The following is a 13,119-nucleotide window of genomic DNA, read 5'->3' as shown; positions in this document are numbered from 1 at the left end:
CCAGAACTGCACACAGTACTCCAAGTGCGGCCGCACCAGAGTTGTGTACAGTTGCAACATGATGCTGCGACTCCTAAATTCAATCCCCCTACCAATAAACGCCAAGACACCGTATGCCTTCTTAACAACCTTATCTACTTGATTCCCAACTTTCAGGGATCTATGTACACATACACCTAGATCCCTCTGTTCATCCACACTATTCAGAGTCCTCCCGTTAGCCCTATACTCGACACATCTGTTATTCCTACCAAAGTGAATTACCTCACACTTCTCCGCATTAAACTGCATCCGCCACCTCTCGGCCCAGCTCTGCAACCTGTCTAAGTCTCCCTGCAAACTATGACACCCTTCCTCACAATCTACCACACCTCCGACTTTGGTGTCATCAGCAAATTTACTAATCCACCCAACTATACCCTCATCCAGATCATTAATAAAAATTACAAACAGCAGTGGCCCCAAAACAGATCCCTGAGGCACACCACTCGTAACTGGACTCCATGATGAATATTTACCATGCGTGGTGTCCTTAACTGTGCTGGCTGCTTTTCCAAGGCAGTGGAAAGTGTAGATGGAGTCAATGGATGGGAGGCTGGTTTGCATGATGGATTGGGCTATGTTCACAACCCCTTGAGGTTTCTTGCAGTCTTGGGCAGAGTAGGAGTCATACCAAGCTGTGATACAACCAGAACACTTTCTATGATGCATCTGTAAAAATTGGTGAATTGTAGCAGACATGCCAAATTCCCTTAGGGGAGTCCTTGAGTCAAGAGGCCAGAATTGGATAGATGCAGATATGGGGGGGGGCTTTGCCACCATGTTCATTCTTTATCAGATATCTTAAGATGGCTAACAATGGGGGAATAAAAAAACTGCAACAGATACAAATGAAAAAAATAAAATGCTGTACCACAAGATATCAGAATGTGAACCTGTTGCTCCTGTAGGAGAATTTACAAGACAAAGGGTGCACAGTGGTTAGCATCACTGCCACACAGCACCAAGGACCCAGGTTCAGTTCTGGCCTTGGGTCATGTCTGTGGATTTTTGCATATTCTCTCCGTGTCTGTGGGGCTTCCTCCCACAGTCTGAGGTGATGTGCTGGTTAGATGCATTGGCCATGCTAAGATTTTCCCTCAGTGTCTCTGAACAGCTGCCGGAATGTGGAGAATAGGGGATTTTCACAGTAACTTCATTGCAGTGTTAATGCAGGCTGACTTGTGACACGAAAAAGAAAATCTTAGGCAAAAGACAGAGGATGTTTACACAGAACAAGCTTTGAATTTTTTAAGGATGTAGTGGACAGAACATTGATGACTTTCAGTTGTGGGATGATTAATCAGATGTCTCGCACACAGTCAGCATGATTGAGTTGTATTCAGCTTACTGTTTTGGAGTCCACTCACTAAGTAGAGTGTCAACTAATATAATTATTGCAGGGTACTGTTATGCTTTAGAGTTTACTTGCCAAAGCTGAAACAGTGTGGGTGGCTTTGCTAAATAAGGCACCGTCTCTATGGCTGTTTGCTCTGCACAGGCGGGAGCAGGAAGCCTGAGCTGGCTTTCTGCTTCTCTCGAGCGATAACGTTTGCTTTGGGAAGTTTTGAGGATCTATTCTGAGCCTCGATTGTGCCAGGCAGAGTGTGGTTATTTTTTTGCCATGGCCTACTTTCTGTTGTAGCTCCCATCTAGTGAGAGTTCCCCAGGTTTGACACCTCAGTTCCTTTCCAAGTCCTCTCCTGTTGCCCTGTTTTTAAACAGGATTTGTCTCAGTCTGTCCTGGCCACAGACGATGGGCAGAATGGTGTCCTGTGTTGTAAAGCAAGTGTTTGATTTTTTTTTTCTTAACTTGCATCATCCTTTATAGACTGGAAACCTTATTAGTTAAGAAATCCAGAACATGGAACTTGGAAAACCTTTAGGAAACTCTTAGACAACCCATTACAGTTGTAAGTTAGATATAATCTACACTACTGCCACTAGTGAGTGTATTTGCTTCCTCCCATGTTTAGATGAGCCATCTGGTATAAACAAATATGCTAATTTTTTAAGTTAAATGTATAAAAATGTGGCAGGGGGATAAAATATTTGATCTTAAATTAGGAATTGACAAAGTTCTGCATATCCTGGCCCAGTTTAACTCCCAGGATTGAGCCTCCTTTATATCTGCTTCAGCCCTCTTGTATAGTGAAATGTACATCTCCTGTTAGATGCTGCAGGGAAGAGGGGGGCTTTCCAATGTCTTTAAGATTTTCCTTGCTAGTTTAAGCTGCATGTTGGAGTGCAATCACTTTAGTACAAGATCTTTGCATTAATGTTGCGATTTATTCTGAAATGGATTGCCTTTAATCTTGATCACTGTTGCTTAAATAGTAACTCTTTTTGCATTTATGCAGTGTTTAAACTGTAATAAAACATCCCAAGCTGCTTCACAGCATTTGGACAAACCTCAATACCAAGTTATTCAAGGGAAAATTGGGTGATCAAAAGCTTGACCAGTGCTAAGTTTTTAGGTGACAGTTGTGGATGGGGCTGGGTGAGTGGCGATAGTAAGCTAGTCTGAAACTAAAGTTTTTTTTTAAGTTTGCTTAATAGTGTCACAAGTAGGCTTACATTAACACTGCAATGAAGATACTGTTTTAAAAAAAAATCCCCTAGATGCCACACTCCAGTGCCTGTTCAGGTATACTGAGGGAGAATTTAGCATGGACAGTGCACCTAACTGGCACGTCTTTTAGACTGTGGGAGGAAACCCACACGAACACGTAGAGTCACCCAAATCTGGGTCCCTGGCGCTGAGCGAGCAGTGCTAACCACTGTGTCACCATGCCACTCTTCATGTCCAGTCACTTTGCGCCACCCGAAACAATAGGCGATGTTAAAACTCTGCCCTATTGTAAACCACAATACTGGGTGCGCCATGTTAGAGCTGTGGGCAGAGAGGAGACTGTGACAAATTGTTACAAAGATGCTACCAACCAGGGGGTAGAGTTGAGAAATGCTGAAATGGCTATGGTTTCTATTGGGACACTTGAGCCTTCAAATGGAGATGTGGGGTTCTAAGAGATTTGGAAAACATTTTGAGCTCCAATAGCAAAGGTCAAGGGGTGTAGACTGGGGTTTTCCCAAGAGAAAATCAAAGGGGATAGTTGAAATTTTTCTAAGTTATTAGAATGGGAAGTACCATGAGGTTATTGACACTGACAAATGTCATTCGAGAAGTTGAAAGACTGTAAAAAGATACAGGGGAGTGGGATTTAGAAAAACGACATGCATCTGTGTGGTTAGTGTGTCTCATGACCTCTAGCATTCCTGAAGTGTTTCAGCCTCACTTGTTGAAGTGTCAAGAAATGCAGCAGCCCAATTTGCATTTCACACGATTCTACCAACTGCAATAGATAATTACCACATTGTTTATTTAGTCATGTTGGTTGAGGGGTGATATTGACCAGGACACTGGGGAGAGCTCCCCAGCTCCTCTTTGGGATAACTGCAATGGGATCTCTCCCATTTGAGAGGGTCTTGGTTTAACATCAAGGTAGCGAGGCAGCACCTCTGACAGTGAGCACCTTAAGTGTTGCACTGGCTTTGGCTTGTCAGCCTGGGTTACATGGTCAAGTCCATTGAAACCACTCAGTGACTTGATGAGAGTCCACTTAGCCAAAAGTGAGCTGAGATTGATGGGCTGAGTCATTAGCACCTGCAATTGTATCATAGAATTCCTACAGTGCAGAAGGAGGCCATTCGGCCCATCAAGTCGGCACAAACCACAATCCCACCCGGGCCTGATTCTCGTAACCCTACATATTTACCCTGCTAACCCCCTGACGCTAGGGTCAATTCAGCACGGCCAATCAACCTAACCTGCACCCCTCTGGACTGAGGAAACCACAGCACCTGGAGGAAACCCACACAGACACGGGGAGAATGTGCAAACTCCACACAGACACTGATCCGAGGCTGGAATTGAACCTGCTGCCCCCATTTCAATTCTATTTGTACAGATAATTAAAATAGATTTGCATCTTAATACTTTTACCTTGCATTGACAGCAAGGCCCACATTTATTGTCCTTGACCTGAGTGGTTAGCCAGGCCATTTCAGAGGGCAGTTCAGCATTGACCACATTGTGGGTTTGGAGTCACATGCAGGCCAGACCAGGTGATAAAATTTCCTCCCCTAAGGGGCATTAGTGAACCAGATTAGCTCTTCGATTCCAGATTCCTAATTTGAATTTAAATTCCACCAGTTGCCATATTCTCACATTAGCCTGGCCCCCTGGATTGAGAGTCCAGTGACATTGCCATTAAATCACTCTCTCCCCTTCACTCTCTCAATCTTATGTTTCACAGTTGACATTCAGCATGGTGGCCCTTCACCCTTCCTCCCTGGCTTCTCCCTCAAGTAGATTAGTATTGATGAGTTCAGCTTTTTAAATCTGAGGCTTGGTGATCTTTGGGAAGTGTGGATGGGCATCTCTTGTTAATAAGGAGGTGATGATGTGGATATGCCGGTGTTGGTCTGGGGAGATATTGACAGAAATATTAAATAATCACTTGGTATTTGGATGGATATATTATTAGAAGGAGACAACAAAAAAGGCACGAAGGCATAGAAAGCAGGTTGCAAATTCATAACCAAATCAAACTTAACAGAGGACAAAACCCCTGGTCGGGATGGGTGGAACTGAGCCACTTCAGATCAGCCATGATCTTATTGAATGGCGGGGCAGGCTCGAAGGGCTAGATGGCCTACTCCTCCTATTTCTTATGTTCTTATGTCATGTAAACACAGTAAAAAGTCTGACAACACCAGGTTTAAGTCCAACCAATTTATTTGATAGTAAACTCACTAGCTTTCAGGGTTAGTCCCTTTGTCAAGTGAATGGAGAGTTCTGGCCACAGACAGTTTAGATTACTGATTAGAATGTGAATCTTTGCACTTAACCTGCTGTTCAAGTCTTAAAGTGGCCGACAATGTGAGTGGAAGGAGCACTGATCACAGATTAAAGAGATGTGTATTGTCTCCAGACAGTAGAGTAAGTGAGGTTTTGCAAACCCAGGCAAGTCACGGGGGTTACAGATAGTGCGACATGAACCCAAGATCCCTGTTGAGACCATCCTCATGTGTGCGGAACTTGGCTATCAGTCTCTGCTCAGTGACTCTGTGCTGTCGTGTGTTGTGAAGGCCGCCTTGGAAAATGCTTACCCGAAGGTCAGAGGCTGAATGCCCGTGACCACTGAAGTGTTCGCCAACAGGAAGGGAACCGTCTTGCCTGGTGATTGTCGAGCGACGTTCAGGTACCTGATACGTTGCAAGAAAGGATGTCCCAAAGCATGGTACGTTGGGGAGACCATGCAGACGCCATGACAACAGATGAATGAACATCGCTCAACAATCACCAGGCAAGACTGTTCCCTTCCTGTTGGCGAACACTTCAGTGGTCATGGGCATTCAGCCTCTGACCTTCGGGTAAGCATTCTCCAAGGCAGCCTTCACGACACACGACAGCGCAGAGTCGCTGAGCAGAGACTGATGGCCAAGTTCCGCACACATGTGGACAGTCTCAACAGGGATCTTGGGTTCATGTCGCACTATCTGTAACCCCTGTGACTTGCCTGGGTTTGCAAAACCTCACTTACTGTACTGTCTGGAGACAATACACATCTCTGTAACCTGTGATCAGTGCTCCTTCCACTCACGTTGTCGGCCACTTAAGACTTGAACAGCAGGTTAGGTGTAAAGATTTGCATTCTAATCAGTAATCTGTAAACTGTCTGTGCTTTATATCCTCTGTCAGAGGCCAGAACACTCCCTTCACCTGACAAAGGGACTAACCCTGAAAGCTTGTGAGTTTACTATCAAATAAATCGGTTGGACTTAAAAACCTGGTGTTGTCAGACTTACTAATAGGGAGGTGGACAGAGGTGGTGTGGACACTAACATAGCTCCATGTTGGTAGAGCTGCTAGTCTTTGCAATGTATTTTGTATTTGGATTCCCCAATGGAACCACGGACCTTCTGAAAACAGGAGGCCGTTGGCCCATCGAAGTAAACCAATCCCGCAGGGTGGCATAGTGGTTAGCATTGCTGCCTCACAGCACCAGGGACCTGAGGTTTGGTTCCTGGCTTGGGTCACTGTGTGGAGTGTGCACGTTCTCCTTGTGCCTACGTGGGTTTCCTATGGGTGCTCTGGTTTCCTCCCACAGTTCAAAGATGTGTGGGTTAGATGGATTGGCCATCAAAATCCTCCTTTGGTGTCAGGGGGACTAGCTAAGGTAAATGTGAGGGGTTGGGGCCTGGGTGGGTTTATGGTTAGTACAGATTTGATGGGATGAGTGGCCTCTTTGCAGTGTAGGATTCTATGATTTAAGCCAGTGCTGTCCTGTCCAACCACAGAATTCTGACAATGCAGGAGGCCATTCCTCCCACTGAGTCTGCACCAATTCTCTGAAAGAGCATTTTACCAAGGCCCTAATCCCCCAACTCTGCATATTTGTTATGGCCAATCGACCTAACATCACATCTTTGGAGTGTGGGAGGAAACCGGAGCATCCAGAGGAAACTAATCAGACTCGGAGAACCTGCCCAAGACCAGAATTGAACCTGGGTCCCAGGTGCTGAGACAGGAGTGCTAACTGGTGTCCCTGTAACCTTGTGGTGGTTGTTATACCACCATTTGTATGGTGGCATTATTACTGAACCAGTAATCCAGAAGCCTAAGCTAATGCTGAGAGTAAGAGTTCAAATCCCTTTGTGACAGTTTGATTATTTGAGTTGATTTACAAAATCACAAAATAAAAATCTGGCGTCAGTATAAATGACCATGTAAACAGTTTGTAGTTTAATGAATCAGCAGAGTTTTTTTAATGTCCTTTAGGGAAGGAAATGTGATCCTTTTACTTGAGCCTGGCCTATGTTCTGACTTCTGGCCCAAACAAGCTCTTAATTGCCCTACAAGTTGTCCAGCAGGTCATCCTGTATCCAGGGCAACTAGGAATGGGCAATTAATTCAGGCCGCAAAATCCATGTTCCAAAAATAAGATCAAGATCATTACTCGTTTCAAATATTTATCCAGTGTTGTCCTCAAACAATGCAATGGTTTCTGCAAGACATTTAGCATCTGTCTTTCCTGGCTTATCAAATAGTGATGCTCAGCAGTCATTTCTCACGTGTCAGTGCAGAGGCAAAATGTCCTGGGTGCCTTTGAGAGAGATTGGCACGTTCACTACTTGCAATCTTATCAATAATCAGGAGTCTGGATGTCTGCCTATTCCTGCACTTAAAATGAAATCTTCCCCTTGTTAAATCAGGCACTCAAAGTCCAGTGGTCCCTGAGGATTTTGCTTAGTGCTCTGTCTTTACAACCCACCTAAACAATGGGTGGTGCCACAGTCACCAGGTTGCTGACTGTGTGTGTCTTCCTGCTCTGAGTGGATGCTTGAGCCTTGACTCCTCCAGCTGTAGCCCTACCCCCTCCGAGTCCTGTGCTCTATCTACAAAAGGGCTTCTGTTAGTGCTAACACAAGTGGACATTGCTCTCCATGTGTGCATGATTTAAATGAGGTCTCAACTTGTGTAACTGCATTAAGGACCTGATATCTAGTTTCTGCCTATTGTTGAAGATTTAAATTCAGTGGGAATATATTAGAGTTTGTATAACCCCTTGCATGTTGTTTTCATTGTTTCATATTGGATTTCATACCAAATGGGTGATTTGTTCAGGTTGGAGTTTGGTTGACAGTCTTGGAATTCCAACTGCCTGGATTTTCTGAGCCCACTACGCTCTTTCTGTTACTGTTCATGGGGTGGAGATGCTGGTGTTGGACTGAGGGAAACACAGTAAGAAGTCTCTCAACACCAGGTTATGGGGCCAGAGTTACTGTGGCAAAAGCCCCTTTATCTGCGTTGTTGTACTCTGGAGCTATGGAACATGAGGGTAGAGGCTCCTATCCAGCACATAGCTGACCCACAGTGTCTCTCTCGCTCTTTATTGCTACCTGCGTTATTGAAAGGATTTGCAAATCAATCCTCAACCTGTTTGGCAGTGCATTCCGCAAGTGGTGAAAATCTAAATGAGAATCTGCCCAAAAGGACACCACTTGGCCTATCAAGCTATCCAACTAATCCCAGTATCTGCTCTCTAGCAGCACAACAGGAAGAGTCCATTCTGCTCCTCAATCCTACTCCACTACTCATTTAAATCATGATTATGGGAGACAATGGCCTAGTGGTATTATCACTAGATTATTAATCCAGAAACTCAGCTAATGTTCTAGGGATCCAGGTTTGAATTCCGCAATGGCAGATGGTGGAATTTGAACTCGATTTAAAAATCAAACAGAATCTGCTGATGACCATGAAACCATTGTGGATTGTCAGAAAAACCAATCTGGTTCATCAATATCCTTTAGCGAAGGAAATCTGCTGTCCTTACCTGATCTGGCCTACATGTGACTCCAGAGCCACAGCAATGTGGTTGACTCTCAACTACTCTCAAGCAACTAGAGATGCACAATAAATGCTGGCCAGCCAGCCATGCCCATGTCTCTCAAACAAATAAAAGATGATCCATTTGTATGTTATTCCACTTGCTGTTCTTCATTCTGTATCCAAAATTACACAACCTTCTGAGGGAAAGTGTTCTAGATTGCCACTGCACTTCATGGGAAATTATTTTTCCTGATTGCCCTCTTTTTTTTTTTTCTTACTTTTTAAGATCATCCTGCCTAATGTTTTCATTTCCATTTTTTGAGAAAATAGTTTCTCTCCGGACTATATCAAATCCTTTTTAATATTTTACACTTGATCAAATTCAAATCATGTTTATGGAACTTGCCTTCCCAATTTAACTTTCTAAGTCCCAGTGTCATTTTATACATATTGACTTCCCTCCCCAAACCGTGTGATCCGCTGAGAGGGGTGAAACACAGCATTAAAAACCAGGCCAACTGTGGGGCGAATCAGGGAAGGTACACTGACTTCCCCAGGTGATGGGAACACCGAGTGCACCATTTTGTATGAAATGACCTCCCCTGAGAAGGGAGGAGGGAGGTGTGTGTGCATTTATTTATGTGCTGACCTAAAGTGAACTTCCCCTGTTCCAACAGCCTGTTCAGAAGAATGGTCAGATTTCTGGAATCCATGGGAATGCTGAGGACCAAGAGGTGCTCAATGGAAAATTGGAGCAGCTGAATGGGCTCCAGGAGGAAGCCATTCCAGGCAAAGGTGAGAGAATTTAGATTTGTTTTGGGGTGGATGTGAGATGTGTCACCATGGGAGAGACCTTGCACTTCTGGGTCTTGGGGTCAAATTAGCACACTGGATGAAAATCCCCTCTGTTTTGTAGCTGTGAGGTTATATGTAAAATGAGTTGGGTGGCATCAGTCCAATTTCCAGTGAGCGCAAGTCCTGCTGCATAGGGAAACTGACACAAATTGGCAATGTTATGACTAGATTTGTTGGCTGGTGGAGGATGGGTGACGGGAGAGATCTTTTTACATCAACAGCAGAGGACGGCATGGTGGCACATTAGTTAGCACTGCTGCCTCTCAGCACCCAGGACCCAAGTTCAATTCTTGACTTGGGTCACTGTCTGTGGAGTTTGCACGTTCTCCCTGTGTCTGAGAGAGTTTCCTCTGGGTGCTCTGGTTTTCCTCCCACAGTCCAAAGATGTGCAGGTTGGGTGGCTTGGTCATGATAAACGCGCAGGGTTACAGGAATAGGGTGGGGGTGAGGGTAAGATCTTTAGGTGAGTTGGTTCAGGTTGGATGGGCCGAATGATCCCTTGACATTGTAGGGATTCTATATCTTTAATATCCAGGATTATATACTGATGGGGGAGTGTAGGGGGAGCTGTACTCTTCTAACCCTTGCTTTATCTACCTTGGGAGAGCCTGCTGATAGGGGCATTCTTGAAATGGGAAAATATCCATCTCCAGGTGCACAATTTATATTAAAAAGACCTGAATATTAAGACTTAGATATCTTGTTTCCTTACTGATAATCTGTGATCTTCAAAAACCTGTGTTTTATGTCCAGAATGCAGTTTTTGTTCATCCGTTGGAATCGAATTGCCTGCTTTTTGGACAAGTGAAGGATCCTTTTTGTGGGTGTGCCTGTGTAGATTGTAGTCTTGCTATCACTGAACCGACTGGTTCGCACTTAGACTGGATCAGAATGTGGTTCTGTGTGAATTCTGATCCCGTGTAATGAACTTGCCTTAATCTTTGAGTGTGGTATTTCTATTACTCTGAAGCTGGTGATGGTGTCCAGTTGTTCTGATGTCATGCAGCAGGCTGTAGCCAGTAAGGGGAAACACCTAGTCTTGTGGGGGCCAGGAGGCCATTCGATGCATGCTGGCAGCTTTACTCAATGACCAAAGCATCATAGGTTCAGTCACTCACCAGCAAGTGTAATGAGTGTTTTTTGGGTGATTAGTGAAATGTATTTGTATCTGGCAATAAATTTCTTCTTTTCAAAACAGTGACAGACATCTTATGGATGTTAGATGTGCTTATTTGTGTCTTTTTTGTGCCCACCTTGGTTCTCTGGCAGCCCTCTGTCTGAGTCAGAAAGTAGGATGTTTATTCCAGCGACTTGAGCTCAAAATCTAGGCTGATATTCCAGTGCAGATCAGACAGGAAGCTTAAGGTACCGTTTGCCTATTTATTGATACGAAGGATCATGAGGCACTATTCAAAGTTTCAGTAATCATCCTGGTGCCCTGGCTGATTTGCTAACTGAAGTTATGGCACTGATGTTGCAGTGTTAATCATTCAGCCAATACCACAAGAAGGTTAAACTGTCCATGTTCTCATTGCGGTTTGTGGGGAGAATGCTGGGCACAAATATTGCTGCCCCACAGCTCCAGGGACCTGGGTTCGATTCCTGGCTTGGGTCACCATCTGTGTGGAGTCTGTGCATTCTCTGCGTGTCTGTGTACATTTCCTCCCACAGTCCAAAGATGTGCAGGTTAGGTACATTGGCCATGCTGAATTTGCCCTCTGTGTACCTGAGTGTGGCGACTAGGGGATTTTCACAGTAACTTAATTGCAGTGTGTGAATGTAAGCCTGCTGGTGACTAATAAATTAACTTGAATTGCTGCATTTCCTACATTACAACAGTGACTGTGGGCGGGTTTCTCCAGTCTTGTCCGTGGTAGGGCCCTGTTCTGAACAAGTATGGAAAATTTGACGCTCCAGCCAAGACTCCATTCATTGCCAGTAGAACCAAAAAAATCCCAGCCACAAATAAGGGCGCAAATTTCGGCTGTGATTTCAAAAAATACTTCATTTAGCTGTGAAGTGCAGAGGTCATGAGAAGCATTCTATAAATAAGCTGTGTTAGACTGACTAAAAGATGAGTCAAAACTTGTGTAACGCTGGGTTAATATTTCGCGTCTATTTAAGTGGTGTTGGATCATGCTTTGCTACTTTTGGGGCCTGTAGTAGAGATGTGACATGAGCCTCTCCATCAGTAAATGGTTAGCAGCCAGAGAGCCATTTTCCTCCAGTGTCCTGTAGACTCCTCCTTTTGGCATGGAATAATAATGAAAGATTTTGATGGAAACTGGCAAGAGAAGATGGGGAAAGGCAAGAGGGTCTTGTGCTGCTTTGGGGGTGGCGTTCTTACAATTATGCACAAAGTCCAACACGGGAATCACTGGATCTAGTAATGGGAAATTAAACATGCTAGGAAATGTAAGTAGATGGGAGCATCTCAATCATAATGATCGTAACATAATGCTTAAAACATATAGCTAAGACCAAGATAATGGATGTGAAGGGGTTGGAATTGGGCAGATGAGGAAGGCTAATTTTGAGGCAATGAGAATGGAACTGGGGAAGGGTAACTGGATTTTGACAGATCTCAGACCTGAGTAATGGGGAAGGCTCTTTCTTGGAAAATAAAAGCAACTTTCTAATAGAGAAATGCCATGGATGACGAGACATGGGTAAGTTTGAAACCCTGAAATGAAGGCATGCATAGGTGTAATGACTTTAATCAGGCAGTGGAGTGGAGGGGTTAGAAAATGAACTCCCCAAATTGGGCCAATCGGGGAGCCTCTTGTTTTGTAATTAACCAGGTGTGTCAGTTCCTCTGGCACTCCTAGTGCAGACTGCAAACTGAAAGCACTCTGTATGCTGCTGATAGACTTGTAAATAAAGGGATTTTGGTGAAGGGACTTCTGCCTCTTGCAGGGGAGAGGTTTTATTACAATAGGCAGTGTTCTTCAAACTGGAAAATAAAGGACGTGTGAAATTAAATCTGACTAAAAAAGTTGTGCTATGCAGACAAATAATGAAAAAGATCAGGATAGGGGCATTAAAAGATCCACAAGATGAACTCCTGGCAACTGACTGTGAATATGGAAAGAATTGAATGACTTTGCCCCTGGGATATGGTATAGGGTGCACAACAGTGCAAGAGGTGGGGAGGTGATCAATAAGGGGCTAATCAAATTGAAGGGATGAAAGCCCGTATCTGGATGGATTGTACCAGTGCATGATTAAAAATAGGGATGAGACAGCAGACCTGGCTCTGTGTGTGTGTGCGCATAAATGAATTCTGAACAAGGAGTAAAGCCAGAGGTTTCACAGACAACTAATGTGATTCCTGAGATTAGAACAAATTTGGAACTATAGACAGATGAATGAGCATCAGTAGCAGAGAAGATAATGGAATTTTTACTGAAAGATGGAATGGGAAAATATCAGAATCTGAAAATGTAAGTGTAATCAGCCATGGATTTCTAAAGAGAAGAGTATCCTTTTTGACAGTAACAGGATGAACAAGGGTGATGCATTGGCTGCGATGCTTACATTTTCAAAAGGGCCTTCAAAAAGTACTGCATAGAAAGTTCATGACCAAGGTCAGTGCACATGGAGTTGAGACGCGCAGCAGAATGGACAACAAGCTGGCTACAAAAGAGTGAGGATGGGTTAAAGTTAAGGGTGCCTACCTGGGTTAGTTAGTTGTAATTGGTGTTCCACAAGGATTGACATTGGGACCACCTTGTTCAATGTTTGCATAAACAATCTGGGCCCCATCAGAAATACAATTTTTAAAAATGTGTGGGCAATCTCAAATTGAGCGGGTGAGTAGGTAATAC

The 13,119-nt window shown here is 44.1% G+C and overlaps 1 protein-coding gene across 1 annotated transcript in view; it reads left to right on the top strand.

The window, feature by feature from the left end:
* akap12b (A kinase (PRKA) anchor protein 12b) overlaps positions 1–13,119 on the top strand; it is an 88,903-nt gene that overhangs the window by 33,316 nt on the left and 42,468 nt on the right. Inside the window, exon 2 of the mRNA XM_080200108.1 lies at positions 9,115–9,232. Coding sequence (XP_080056234.1) covers positions 9,115–9,232 — 118 coding nt within the window. The remainder of the gene's footprint in view (positions 1–9,114; positions 9,233–13,119) is intronic.

Source organism: Carcharhinus amblyrhynchos, chromosome 12, assembly GCF_965287045.1.
Source record: "Carcharhinus amblyrhynchos chromosome 12, sCarAmb.v2.hapA, whole genome shotgun sequence".
Classification (NCBI taxonomy): Eukaryota; Metazoa; Chordata; class Chondrichthyes; order Carcharhiniformes; family Carcharhinidae; genus Carcharhinus; species Carcharhinus amblyrhynchos.
This window is presented reverse-complemented; position numbering and strand designations above follow the sequence as displayed.